We start from the raw sequence: 14,002 nt of genomic DNA on the forward strand, positions 1-14,002 counted from the left end.
AATCTGGAGAAACAGTTACACTGAATTCTATAATACAGGAAAGTTTTTGGGCATAATTTTGGACAACTGACATATACTACCTCTTCTTGAAACACCTTCCTTACTTGTCAAGTTATAGTTTAATGCAGCGGTCCCCAAACTATAGCCTGCGGGCCGAATCCTGTGCTCCTGGCCACTGTTCTCTCTAACCTGTGTGGTTGCATGACAGCGCAGGCAAAAAAAAAACTCCATGCAGGTTTTTCAAACCCTGTGCGATAGAGCCAGCGCCGTTTCTCGGGCCCGACAGCTGATGTGCTGTTGGCCAGGAGAAACCCCCGTGGGCTTTGAGCCCTGCCCGGCTTCTCCAGCTGTGTCCGGGGACCCTGCCCTGCCCACACCTGCCGATATTCTTCCCACCGCTGGGAAGAAACAGGAGATGATGAGGGCATGAGTGACTGTGAGCAGTGACTCCCGGACCAGATAGGGCCACAACTGGTGCACCAGGCGAACCTGGGCAAACGCCCTCCTCGCCACAGCTGAAAGATAGTGTCTTTCTAATGTGAGCTGTGGATCGAGGAGGACGCCCAAGTTGTGGACCCTCTCTGAGGGGGTCAATAGTCCCCCCCCCCGGGTAATGGACGTACAGATGGAATTGTTCTTGGGAGGCAAAACCTGCAGCCACTCCATCTTATCAGGATTGAGTTTGAGTCTGTTGACATCCATCCAGACCCCAACAGCCTCCAGGCACCAGCACATCACTTCCACTGCTTCGTTGACTGGATATGGGGTGGAGATGTAAAGCTGATCTCACCCAGCGGTTTCATGTGGATATTAAATAGCAGGGGGGAGAGGACCAACCCCTGAGGCACTCCACAAGGGAGAAGCCTAGAGGTCGACCTCTGATCCCCCACTAACACCGACTGGAGAGGTAGGAGGAGAACCACTGAAGAACAGTGCTTCCCACTCCCAACCCCTCCAGCCGAACGATACCATGGTCGATGGTATAAAAAGCTGCTGAGAGGTTGGGAAGCACCAGAACAGAGGACAAACCCCTGTCCTGGGCCCGCCAGAGATCATCCATCAATGCGACCAAAGCAGTTTCCATGCTGTAGTCGGGCCTGAATCCTCACTGCTGAGGGCCTAGATAATCGGCTTCTTCCAAGGACCACTAGAGCTGGAGCGCCACCACCTTCTCAACAACCTTCCCCATAAAGGGAAGGTTGGAAAGTGGACAATAGTTGTTGAGAATGGCTGGATCAAGGGAAGGTTTCTTGAGGAGGGGGCACACAAGTGCCTCCTTATAGGGAGCCGGAAAGGACCCCCTCCCCAAAGAAGTGTTGACAATCTCCTGGACCCAGTTCCGTGTCACCTCCCTGCTGGCCGAAACCAGCCATGAGGGACACGGATCCAGTAAACAGGTGGCGGAACTCACAGCTCCAATGGCCTTGTCCACTTCATCAGGTATCACCAGATCAAACTCTTCCCAGACAGATGTACACGTACGGGCCCCAGTCACCTCGACTGATTCATTGTCAGTGTACCATCTAATTTTCCATGAATAAAATGCGGTATTTTGTTGGTAACTAATATCAATCATCAAAAAAGTTGGAAAAGTTTTTTTTTCTAATTTTGTCATCCAGTTACCTTCATTTGCTTTTAATTAAATTCCCTCCTTAATGTTTCTTCAAAAAGTACACCACCAATTATATGCTTCCTTCTTTCTTTATACATTTTTAATAAGCCAAGAAAACCTTGTATAGCCAATCAGATGTTAACAGAAGAAAACTAAAAACAAAACATAAACATATATGAATGTCAGACTTCTTCCCCCCCTCTAAATAGTACGTTCCCATTTTGTTTTTTACTTTAAAATAAGGTATGTGCAGTGTGCATAGGGATTTGTTCATAATTTTTCTTTATAGTCCGGCCCTCCAACAGTCCGAGGGACAGTGAACTGGCCCCCTGTGTAAAAAGTTTGGGAACCCCTGGTTTAATGTATAACATACTAAGGATGTTTGTGGGTGTCTGAGGGAAAACAAACCTTACAAACTTTAACAAGACAGTGGTCAGTCTGGGTGGGGAGCTGAGGTATAATTTTTTTTGGCACTGGCATATTTGGAATTTTGAGAAACTTGTTGGAACAGATACACAATTGCTATTTCAAGGCATGCTCATTCACAAAATGCTATCATGATGGAGATGATAAGTTTAATATTTTCATTTAAATACAAACTGGCAAGACCAAAGAACAGTATACAGTTGGTCTAAACATTGTGTTTCTGTGTTATTGCTTCCTGAAAATACCTTCCGTAGCTGCAGTAGAATCCCAGGTATGGAGTCTACCTGCTGCTGAAGCGGCTTCTTCCAAGAGAAGGTACTCCATTACTTCTCTCAAGGTTTGCAATATCTTTTCTCAAAGTGTTGGATACCTCCCAAATCAACCATTATGCAACAGCTCAGAGAAGCCAGGAAGAGTATGGTTCTACTCTGCAAGTGGTAGAGCTCACACTGCAAAGCTTCTTTCTACTTCCACAAATGTTGCACAAAGTCAAAAGAATCCCAGAGTGTAATCCAAAGTCCTCTCTTACTCGTCTCAGAATTTGTTTAACTGAACAAATTCATGCTCTCTGAGCTTGCTTGTGTTCTGCTGCGTTTCTGTGCTATTACTTCTTAGCAATACCTTTAGTAGCTGTAGTAGAATCCCAGGTATGGTTTCCACCTGCTTCTGAAGACCCTGAAATCACTGACCAGCTTCTTCAGGAAGGATAACACCATCTGTTCTGCCGGGCTGTCTGGTATGAGCCTCCCGAAAATTCAAGGGTACAAATTTCAGACACACACACGTTTGAAAATTCAAAACAATGTTCTTTATCACAAAATTCAAAAGAAACAAAGCACCCTTCTTGTATTGCAAAGAGCACTCGTCCCATAACAACCTTGTAGGCTTTACAATTCCCTTAATCAGTCCTTAAGTACTTAGCTAGCAGCTGTGAAGAAACGTCACAGCCCACTTTCTTCCAACAAAGTGAGACACACGCACTTTGCTCTGCTTTGGTTTCAAAGGCGTGAAAAATCAACAAACGAAGTCCGGAAAGCAGCAAGGCACGGTCCTGAAGAACTGCGATCAGATAATCTTCCACAACGGCCAAACCAACACGCTGCTATTTGTATCAGCAGCTCTAATTACTAGAGCCCCACCCAAACACAGGTGGCCTCTCATATCTCCTGTAATATGTCCTCAATTGGTCTCTTCTACGCATAACTCTGCGCCTGTGTGGGTCCAAGAATCGACCGAAGATCATGGAGATTGGCTTCCTGGGCTGTGTGTCAAGCCTCCCTCTTCCAAATCACTACCACTTTCTTCATCCGAGGAAACTGCACTACCTGCCTCTGTCGGCAATAAAACAGGCCTATGACATGTTCATGTTTCCCCTGCATCCACCTACACATTCCTTGGGGCAGGAGCTAGGCCAGAGCCAACCACAACACCATCCAGACAATTTATTAGGAGCAAAGTTGTAGGCATAGCTCATGCTTTTGTGAACCCTACTGGAAAGCCGTTAAGACCTGGCTTAAAAGGCAGGCCTGGAATTAGGTTGATTGCAAGTATGTGTGTTTTTTATATTATTGTTATTATTGATTTTTATTAGGTTTTAACTTTATTGTTATTGTATTTATTCCGATACTTAGCCGCTCAGAGTCCATTTGGAGTGAGTGGCATATAAAAACAATAAATAAATAAAATAAATAAACTCCCATCTTGATACTATTTAATTTGAGCTTGTTCTTTCCCATTCAGTCTTGAACAAACTGGACCAGATTTTTACATCATCTCTGGCTCAATCGGGGATGGAAATGTATTATTTAATGTTGTTAATATATTGATGATTACTCATATTTGTCAGATGACTTCTCATAGTAGTTTTGTATATGCTATGGCCAAGCTCTCTAGCACTGGGGAGTATTGGCAATGGTGCATCCTACGACTTGATTGCTTAACACTACCTGAAGAATATAATGGTCAGTGGTTTTGAAGGCCACTAAGTAGTGTACTTTTGCCATCAAAATCCTGATGCACATAATATTCAAGAGTGACCATTATGCTTTCAGCCTATGGCTAAACATTGAATATTGACATTGAATATTCAGATAATACCAGTATGTACCTCTAGATATGTTGGATCATGAGTTGCAAAATTCCTATTGTTGAGAATATGGTCATAGTATTTTTGAATTGATTCCTAACCTATCTTGAGAATACCATGCTGAAAAGCTTCTGATGATAAGCAAGGAATTGCGTCTTCCTTCACAGGGTATCTGTAATGTTTAAAAACAAAGCTACATTTCAACAAATATTGTCAAGAATTGAACTGCTCGGTTCCCTTCAGATCATATTGCTATTCAATTTGCCATTGAACTGAAGGTGGAATGCAATGTTAAAGGTTTTTACATGCAGCTTGACAGCCTGGAAGCCATCAAGATCACCACTGCAGGTGCCTGAGAAGGAGGTGGACTATTTCCATAATAAAAGAACGTCTCATAATTGCACAATGTGAAAACCAAGGAGAAAGGAACGCTATTGTTTAACTAAGCAAGCCTTTGCAGAGGAAAACCAGAGCTAGTTTTGTTTCTTCAGTGCTGAAATGGTGTACCTAATAAAGTTTTACTTTTGGGAATTGAAAGCTTCCAAGAATGTTTACTTCTTTTGGGTCTGTTAGTCAGACAGTTGACAAGTACACACAAACACACACAGGTATCTTCATTTGACAACCACATTTGGGCCTGGCAATTCAATTGTTAAGTGAAGCAGTCACTAAGTGAAATCATGACTACTTATGATCTTACTGCAGCACTACTTTGCTTTGCAGGTTTGTGAAAGTCAAAAAGATGAGAATGTGTATATGTATTTTAAAATCTAAAATATGTATTTTAGTATATGGCTGCTTCTTTCCAGTATGCTGACATATAATTCTGTTATAGAATGCAAAAAGGGGGGAAGTTTCAAGATTTTTGTGGAAGAAAACCCATAATAGTAATTTGAGCAAGTGCTTTTTCTCCAGAAAATATTCTTAAACTAGCTTTTAACTCCACACTTTTAGCCAAACCATCTTGAAATTATTTCCTGCATTACAGTTCTAAAGTCAAAAGAGGCATTACTGTATATAATGCAATACTGAAATAGTATTTGACCTCTGTGGTAAAGATTGTGAAAGTTTGAAACATCCTGCAATAGTGTGGTTTTGCGTGAAACCACAAATGAGCTTCCTTTTTTCTGACTGCAGTTTATATTGAAAGTTTATGTCCCTTCAAATATTAAAGGAAGTTTTTCTGTGTGGGAAAAAAGATCTAGAAGAATATCTGGAAAAGGAAACATTGTGCAGCATGCAAGAATTTTTAAATTTTTATAACCTCTGCACAAGAGATGCCGGAATTTAAACTAGAAAACCTACTTATTCTATTTTGGACACCAAGGTTATAATTTGCACCCTTCAGATTTTTAAAACAGAAAATGTTGTTATAGCTTTCTTTTTATGTATAAAAAGTAGACCAGTCAACTTTTTCATTATAGGATGTCCCCACTCATTTAGTTTTGTTGCATATAAAATCTGCCAGTTGCAGATGCAGAACATCACAAGAAAGACTGGTTACATCATATTGTGTACTGTAGTCCTACTAAATTAATCCTCCACTGTGGCCTAAAATATTGGTTTTATTTGACTATCAAGCATTGTTTTAAATGTTTTAAACATTTATATCCTGCCTAGCCTTTCTAGCATTAACAAAAACACAGAAATTTAAAACAAAAATACTAGTTTTCACAGCAGTATTTTTTAAAAGGACTCTGTCAGGGAATTATGTCAATTGCCTATTAATATTTTTAATGATTTTGTTGAAATAAGTTCAGCTCTTAGATGCTGGTGAGCCAAAACCAAACAAAGAGCATGCACAGACCATTCTATAACAAATTTTGTACAGTGTTTTTTAAAAAGACAAACAGGATTTGGTTTAAAATACTTTGAATTAATTTCTTAACTCTGTATTGTTTGATAGAGAATAGGCTTTTATCTGTGTTCCTAGCCAAAGATAATGTTAGATGTATAATATGTTAACACATTAATGTACAAAATTGATTTCTTTCATCTACACTGAATTGCCCAACTTTGATAAAGTGCATAAACTAACTGATACACTAATAAGATGTTACCCACTAACTTTTGGAACAATCAATACTTATAAGTTATAATTGTGATAAAGTTGGGAGATATTGGTGTATCTTAATGTTAGTGTTTTTCAAATGCATTATTTTGCTATTTGAGTCTTGTGGCATTTTGTAGTAGAGTGGTACCTCTACTTAAGAACTTAATTTGTTCCATGACCAGGTTCTTGAGCACTGTTCCCTCTAACCTGCGCTATGCGCTATAGTGCAGGAGATTTGAGAGCTTGGCGCACAAATTTTAAATTCTGGCGCTGAGGTCTCAAACCTTTTGCTCCCGCCCCTGCCGGTGGCCAGAAAAATTTGGAAGGTGTGAAGAAGGAAGCTCAACTTTCGGTCTCGTAACTTTTTGCTGAGGGCGCGAAGAGCAAAAAGTTCCGAGACCGGAAGCTGAGCTTCCCTCCTCGTGCCTTCCAAATTTTTCCGGCCACCTTGTTCCTCCTTAGAAAGCCACAGACCAGCGGGTGGATGGGGGGAGAAACAGGAGGAGGGGGAGGAAGCAGTCGCTCCTGCTCCAAGATGGCTGAGGAGATGCCACTCCTCCATTCCCAAAGCACAGGTGCCGCGACAACAACAGCGCCATGGCAGCCGCTGACGCTGAGAACCCCTGCCCGCTCCCAAGCATCAATGCCGGGCTTCGGCTGCGGAGAGCGGCGCAGCAGCGGCAGGAGCTGGCGGGGAGACAGACATGGCGCTTCTGCCAGGAAGGGCTGTCAAATAGGCCCTGAAGGGGGGGATAGGGCGGTTGAAGGGAGAAGGCTGGAGCTGCACAGAAAACGGCACCCACTGATGAGGGCGCAGATGCGGTGCCGCCGATGGCCATCCGTGGGGGAGAGGGGAATCCGCCAATCGCCATCCATGGGGGAGAGGGTGGATCCTCTGGCCCGTCGCCAGCCTGGTCTATCCGTGGGGCGGGCGGATCCGCTGGAGAAAGAAAGGAAAGAAAGAGAAGGGGGGGAGAGCAAAGAGGAAGGAGGGAAGAGGAAGAAGAAAGGGGGAAATATATATATACAGTGGTACCTCGAGATACGAGTTTAATTCGTTCCAGACCTGGGCTCTTAAGTCGAGCAGCTCTTATCTCGAACGACTTTTCCCCATAGGAATTAATGTAAATAATTTTAATTGGTTCCAGCCCTCAAAAAACTCACAAAGTTAGTCTAAATTATGCAGAAAGACATGTTTTTAATGAAGAAATGTACATGTACATATAAATGAATAATGAAGTTTCTTTCACTTAACTTGTAAACTTTCTTAAACTTTTAAATTTACATATGTTCAACTTCTCTGCCACCCAATCCTGTAGGACAGAGGTCCCCAACCCTTTTTGCACCAGGGACCGGCTTTAAGCGATCAAGAGAGGAATGGGTGAATGAATGGACGGAGGGTGGGAAGGAAGGAAGGAAAGAGGGAAGGGACAGGAACAGAGGAAGGAAGGAAGGAAACTTATGAAAGGGGAGAGTAAGAGAGGAATGAGTGAAGGGAGGGAGGGAGGGAAGAAGGTGGGAAGGAGAAAGAAAAGAAGAAATAGAGGAAGGGAAGGTAAAAGAGAGAAAGAAAAAGAGCAAGAAAGAAAGAAAGAAAGAAAGGGGAAGGGACAGGAACAGAGGAAGGAAGCAAGGAAACTTATGAAAGGGGAGAGTAAGAGAGGAATGAGTGAAGGGAGGGAGGGAGGGAAGAAGGTGGGAAGGAGAAAGAAAAGAAGAAATAGAGGAAGGGAAGGTAAAAGAGAGAAAGAAAAAGAGCAAGAAAGAAAGCTGCAAGCACCCCCCCCCGAGCCCCCCAGGCCGGCTGCAACCTTTTAAAACACGCGCGCCGCTTCGCCGCTGTCTCCTGAAGCCGAACGCGGAAGTTAGCGTTTGACTTCAGGAGACAGCTCCTTGGCGCTTGTATCTCGAATTTGGGCTTGTAAGTAGAACAAAAATATCTCTCCCCTCCCAGCTCTTATCTCGAGTTGCTCTTAAGTAGAGCAGCTCTTATGTCGGGGTTCCACTGTATAGAGAGAGAAAGGGAGGGAGAGAAAGAAGAGGGGGGGAATATAGAGAGAAAGAAGGGAGACAGAAAGAGAGAGGGTGAGAGATAGAAAGAGGGAGTGAGAAAGAAGAGGGGAGAGAGAGAAAGGGGAGAGAAAGAGGGAAAGAAGGAGAGAGAAACAAAGGGGAAGAGATAGAAAGGGAAAAATGAGAAAATGATGGGAAGGAACGAGGGAGAGGAAAAAAACATGAGAGAGAAGGGGAGAGAAGAAAAAAAAGGGAGAGGGAAGAGAAGGGAAGGAAGGAAAGAAGGAAGGAAGGAAGGAAGAAGTGGACGGAACAAGAAAGGAAGAATGAAATGAATGGAGAGACGGAGGAAGGAAGGACTTTTTGGGGGGGGGGGGTATTTTTTTAAAAAAAATTCTCTCAACATACATTCGAACAATACAGTGTACCATCTAATTTTCCATGAATAAAATGCAGCATTTTGTTAGTAACTAATATCAATCATCAAAAAAGTTGCAAAAGGTTTTTTTTTCTAATTTTGTCATCCAGGTACATAATTTCCTTTTAATTAAATTCCCTCTTAATGTTCCTTCAAAAAGTACAACATCAATTATATTTCTAACTTATTAACCATTATGCCAAAGTGCTTTCTTCTTTATATATTTTTCTATAAACCAAGAAAACGTTGTATAGCCAATCAGATTTTAACAAAAGAAAATTAAAAACAAAACATAAACATATAGGAATTTCAGATTTCTTCCTCCCCCTCTAAATAGCACATTTACCTAATCCCAAATTTAATTTGTTCCATCTAACATTTAGCCAATTAATACTTATCTACATTTCTTACTTAATTATTAATCTTAAATTTCAGTCAATTTGAGAAAAGGAAAAAAGTGGGAAAAATCTAAGTATTCTCTATTTCAATCAATTAAAAATAATTAATATTAATCTCCCCAACAATTCTAAATTCAACTCCATTTATGCATTAATCCAAATCAGTATCACCTACTACATATCTTATTATAATCAATACTTCTAACTTTATTAAAATAGATCAGCAATTCCTAAATTCATATATCTAAATAGAAAAAATAATTAAAATTAAAAAAGAGCAAACAAAACAATACTCCAAGCTTAATCAACCCTTCTCAAACTCCAATTTCTTTAATCTGAGCAGAACTTTGAACCAAGCTCTTTTCTTTTCTTTTTTTGTATCCCCTTTTAATCCCCGTTTCAATTTTATTCTTTCTATTCTTCCTTCTATGAAGGAAGGACCTTGTTAGAAAAATAAAGGGGTTATTGGATCAAACTTTGGACACTTGACAACTGGTCTGTAGTTATGATGGTGGCAATGTCCCAGGGTTATGTGAACATCTTTTGGGATCTTCTGACAAGCAACTGCAGGGATTCACTTAACGACTGTGGCAGGAAAGGTGGTAAAGTGAGGCAGAACTCACTTAATAACCGTCTTATTCAGGGGATAGAAGCATTGGCCTCCATTGGGGTCAGAACAGAAGTCGAGGATTAGCTCTTTTAGAAGTAGATCAGGAGTCCATTTTGAAGCTCCACAGAAAACATCTAGGGGGGAAGGCAGGTTGTCCTTGACTTACAACGGTTCATTTACTGACCGTTCAAAGTCACAACGGCCCTGAAAAAAGTGACTTATGCACCCTTTTCACACTTAGGACCTTCGCAGCAGCCGGATGATCGCAGGATCAAAACTTGGCTGCCGTTTCATATTTATGACCGTTGCTGTGTATCCTGAGGTCACGTGACCCCCTTTTGTTTCTCGCCGATCCACGCCCAGGCATGAAAATGGGCCGCTCAGACATTATACTTTTCCGCCAACACCGGAAAAAAATTAGAGGGAACATTGTTCTTGAGTAAAAAAGTTTGTAAGTAGTAGCAATTTTTCCCATAGGAATCAATGTAAAAGCAAATAATGTGTGCAAACCCATTAGGAAAGAAAGAAAAGCTCAGTACAGTATTTGGGTGGGAGGAGGAGGACAGTTGCTGCCGAAGGAAGAAGGTGAGGTGAGGGGAATAAAAAAAATCCAAAACATTAAGGCTTAAAAAAAAGAGGGACTCTGAGGCTGGGAGGAGGAGTAAGCCTGTCTCCTATACACTGCGCCAGAGAGAGAAACACAAGCGGGCAAGAGGGGGAAACCTCTCACCCCTTTGAAAGGTGTCTGCTGCTGCTGCTACCTGTTTCTTCTTCTTTCCCATGCTGAAGGGCTCCCCTCTCCTCTCACTTACTTTGTAGCCGGCACCTTTCCTTCACTGTGGTGACTCCTCGGTTTGGCTGAAGCAGAGCTGATCCGGCGCCCCCTTTTGCCTTTCCACGCCCTGACACACTGGGAGGCAACCTCGCGCCGGGTGTATGGGAGGCAGCGTGAGGGAGTCACCACAGCAAAGTGGTTTATTCCCTCTCCAAGCGCCCAGAGAAAGGAAAATGCTTCGTTTGCTCTGGACTGCCAAAGCCTCCTTAAGTGCCACCGAAAGGCTCCTCTGGCAGCCCAGAAAAGCCCAAGATGACCGGGATTAAAGGGGGAATTGCAGGGAACTGGGTTGGCCTTCGTGCCGCTCTCAAATTTCCTGGGAAATTTTTCGGGCTCAGGTTCTTAAGTAAAAAATAGTTCTTAAGAAGAGGCAAAAAAAATCTTGAACACCCGGTTCTTATATAGAAAAGTTCTTAAGTAGAGGCCTTCTTAAGTAGAGGTACCACTGTAATTGTACTCCAGATCCATTTACCTACTAGAGCTAGCAATTGACTCATTATTGGACATCAAATCTGAGTCCACATTATTTCTAGGTCAAGCCTAGAAAATGGTTCTTGAGAAGAGGCAAAAAATCTTGAACACCCGGTTCTTATCTAGAAAAGTTCTTAAGTAGAGGTACCACTGTATATTCAAAGAAATTGAGTGCACCATTATTTGCCTGGAAATATTATTTTCATCAAATGAATTCTGCAAGATTTTATTTATGACTAATGGAGAAGACAATGGAAAGATGATACCTAATTTTTAACATAGTATTTTTAAAATGTTTATTTTAGACAATGTGCTCTGTGGTGGTCCAGATATATGCAGCGGAGCGCAATGCTATGTGGTCAAAGAAATGCTGTGGTGTAGCTTGCCTTGTAAAAGACAATCCACAAAGATCCTATTTTATCAGAATATATGATATCAAGGTAAAAAGTTGTTTCACCATATTTAGTTTATATTTCTATTGTTTCTATCTTAAGAAAATGTTGAGTCATAGGCATTTGTATATAATTACAAATTGTTTAAATATTAATTGCTAAAGCAATATGGATAAAGAGTGCAATGCAGAAAGTAGTCACTCTGTTTTCATATTTTATTGCAGATGTTATTTTCTTGTTGAAAGTATAAATAGCTTAGTTTTTACTTTTACAACTTTAGGAAAAACAAATCTGGTCTGTTTACACTGGTACATATCCTTTCTTTGAATTTTGTCCATATTGGTTTTAATAGGCTCTGAGACAGTACAAGTTACATGAGCATTTTAGCATATTTTCAAATTTATACTACAAAAGTACAGGTTACCAAGACGTTAAGCTAATTTGTATGTTTTAAAATTAGATTTTTAATTTGAAGCAAAATCATTAGAAAGAATTTAAAAACTTAGAATGTCCAAAGGTGAGATATAAATCCATGCAAATTTACTTACAATTATTTATTGTCTCAATGTCTGTATCTTCTTCCCTTCTTCTGCCCCCTCATCACTCTTGCAGGATGGAAAACAATTGTGGGAACAAGAATTATATAATAACTTTGTATATAATAGTCCTAGACCATATTTTCATACCTTTGCTGGAGACGTAAGTATTTTCAGGAGTTAATTTGGAAAAGTGATTACTTTTTGTTAAATCTAATCTGTTATGAAATATCAAGTAATTTTACATGATATCTATATTTCTATTGATTATTATCAAAAAGTTTAGTGTTCAAATAGAACTGTTTGACTGATTTTTAGTTGAAAATATAATTTATGTTTAATCTTATCTTTTGTTGTCTTATAATAGAAAGATATAAGAATAAAGTATTCCCAATTCCAGATGAAATCAATAAGGGGGGAAGAATCTGAAGTCTACTTTGTTCAGTGGGGTTTTTATTTATATAGTTTCATAAGAGCTGCTGAAGAGCTGCATATTTTTAGTCCCTGTCTTAGGTTGATTATGAACATTATTGTTTTTCAGACATGTCAGGTGGGTCTTAATTTTGCTAATGAAGAAGAAGCTAAAAAATTCCAAAAGACTATAACAGACCTGCTTGGACGAAGGCAGAGAAAATCTGGTACTTATATAGTTTTTCAGTGCTTATTTATCTTGTAGTTCTAGCTTATAAGAAGAAATCTTTGGCTGTGGTCATACCCAATTAATCTGTGCCTTCTCTAACAGTTCAGCTTAAACAGGTTTTCAGTTAATCGAGTCTTGTACTAATGCAGCATCAGGTAGAGTTGATAGGAGCAGTGCTGATACCTCCCCTATTGCACCTGTGCTGAAATTAGGTTTCCAAAAACTGGAAAAAAAATCCCTTTTCATAAAATAGAGAATTAATGAGGATAGCAAAAAAAAAAAAAAAAGGATTAAACCCAAGATTTGTAAGAAAAAATATTTAAAATAAATACATAAATTGGATTTCTTAGATTGGCTTAGCACAAGACTGAACATGTTCAAAGCAATAATATATGGCATGTTAGTTGAAAAAAATATATGAAAAAATAGAGATGCTGGCAAAAGAAACCTGCTGGAGGAGCATTTCAGTTAGGAAGTAAGAATACCCTAATATATTACTAAATATATAGTATTTTAGTGGCATAAATGCATGTATTCTGTTTAATATTATACATTCATACATACAGAGATACACACAAAATTGTATACTATATACTACTGCATATGCTAATTCTTCATGAATTTTTAGTCTACTTTCATCTTTTTCTGCATTATAATGTACTGAGCTGGAGCTTGCAATTACTTCGCTGCTTAGATACATTTGTCTAATTTTTAATGTTCAGTTATATTATGAATTAAATATAATTTCCATCAAACCAAACCCTTGTGCACCCTTCCCTAACCCATGCTGCTATAATGTCCTCGATCAATGCAGCATCTCTTGTGCATACTCACACACCTTTCCCGAAACTACATGAAAGCTATTGCGCCCCAGATATCCCCTTTCCAATTCATACCCCATGCACCCCCTTGCTCACTCCAACCTGGTAGCATGAGAAAGGAAGAAAGATGATCTGATTTCTGATGCCCCTGCCAGCTTCCCACAGAGAATCTCAATGGGGAGTCTGCCAGAACGTCAGAAGTCTCTCATGCTCCCACTGCTTTTTCGCTTCATTCCTTTTGTCTGTTTAGGTAAAGGTAATGATGACCCAGTAGCAGCTATATACATATAGGAAATTCTTTAAGCTCTCATTTTCTAAGAAACTATTTCTTTGAACTATTTCTATATTGATACTCGGGTAAATATTTTTGCATGTTTTCCATGCAATATAGAATTTTGAATTTGTTTTAAAAATCAATGTAAGACAAAATTTATTGTAAATATTTGAAATTTATTCAGGCAAAGTTATTAATGGAATTCTTAGTCTTTTATTTTCTTTTTTAAATGGACATAGATTGTTTAGCCACTAGATGGACTCCTAAGTCTGTATTACACTACTGAATATAGTTCTGCTTACCGAAGGTTTTCCATGAGTCTTCTAGTCTTCATATATTTTAATATGAATTTCTGGATGAAGTGGAAGATTGGACTCTGTACTCTGACCTTTTCCAACACTCTCATTCCTACAATAT

General features: G+C 40.0%; 1 protein-coding gene across 2 annotated transcripts in view; it reads left to right on the forward strand.

The window, feature by feature from the left end:
* WASL (WASP like actin nucleation promoting factor) overlaps nt 1-14,002 on the forward strand; it is a 38,379-nt gene that overhangs the window by 7,691 nt on the left and 16,686 nt on the right. For both annotated transcript variants that reach the window (XM_070755428.1, XM_070755427.1), the window contains exons 2-4: nt 11,228-11,362; nt 11,927-12,013; nt 12,392-12,488. In XM_070755428.1, the coding sequence (XP_070611529.1) occupies nt 11,228-11,362; nt 11,927-12,013; nt 12,392-12,488 (319 nt within the window). The remainder of the gene's footprint in view (nt 1-11,227; nt 11,363-11,926; nt 12,014-12,391; nt 12,489-14,002) is intronic.

The sequence above is a fragment of the Erythrolamprus reginae genome, chromosome 6 (genome assembly GCF_031021105.1).
Source record: "Erythrolamprus reginae isolate rEryReg1 chromosome 6, rEryReg1.hap1, whole genome shotgun sequence".
Lineage (NCBI taxonomy): Eukaryota > Metazoa > Chordata > Lepidosauria > Squamata > Dipsadidae > Erythrolamprus > Erythrolamprus reginae.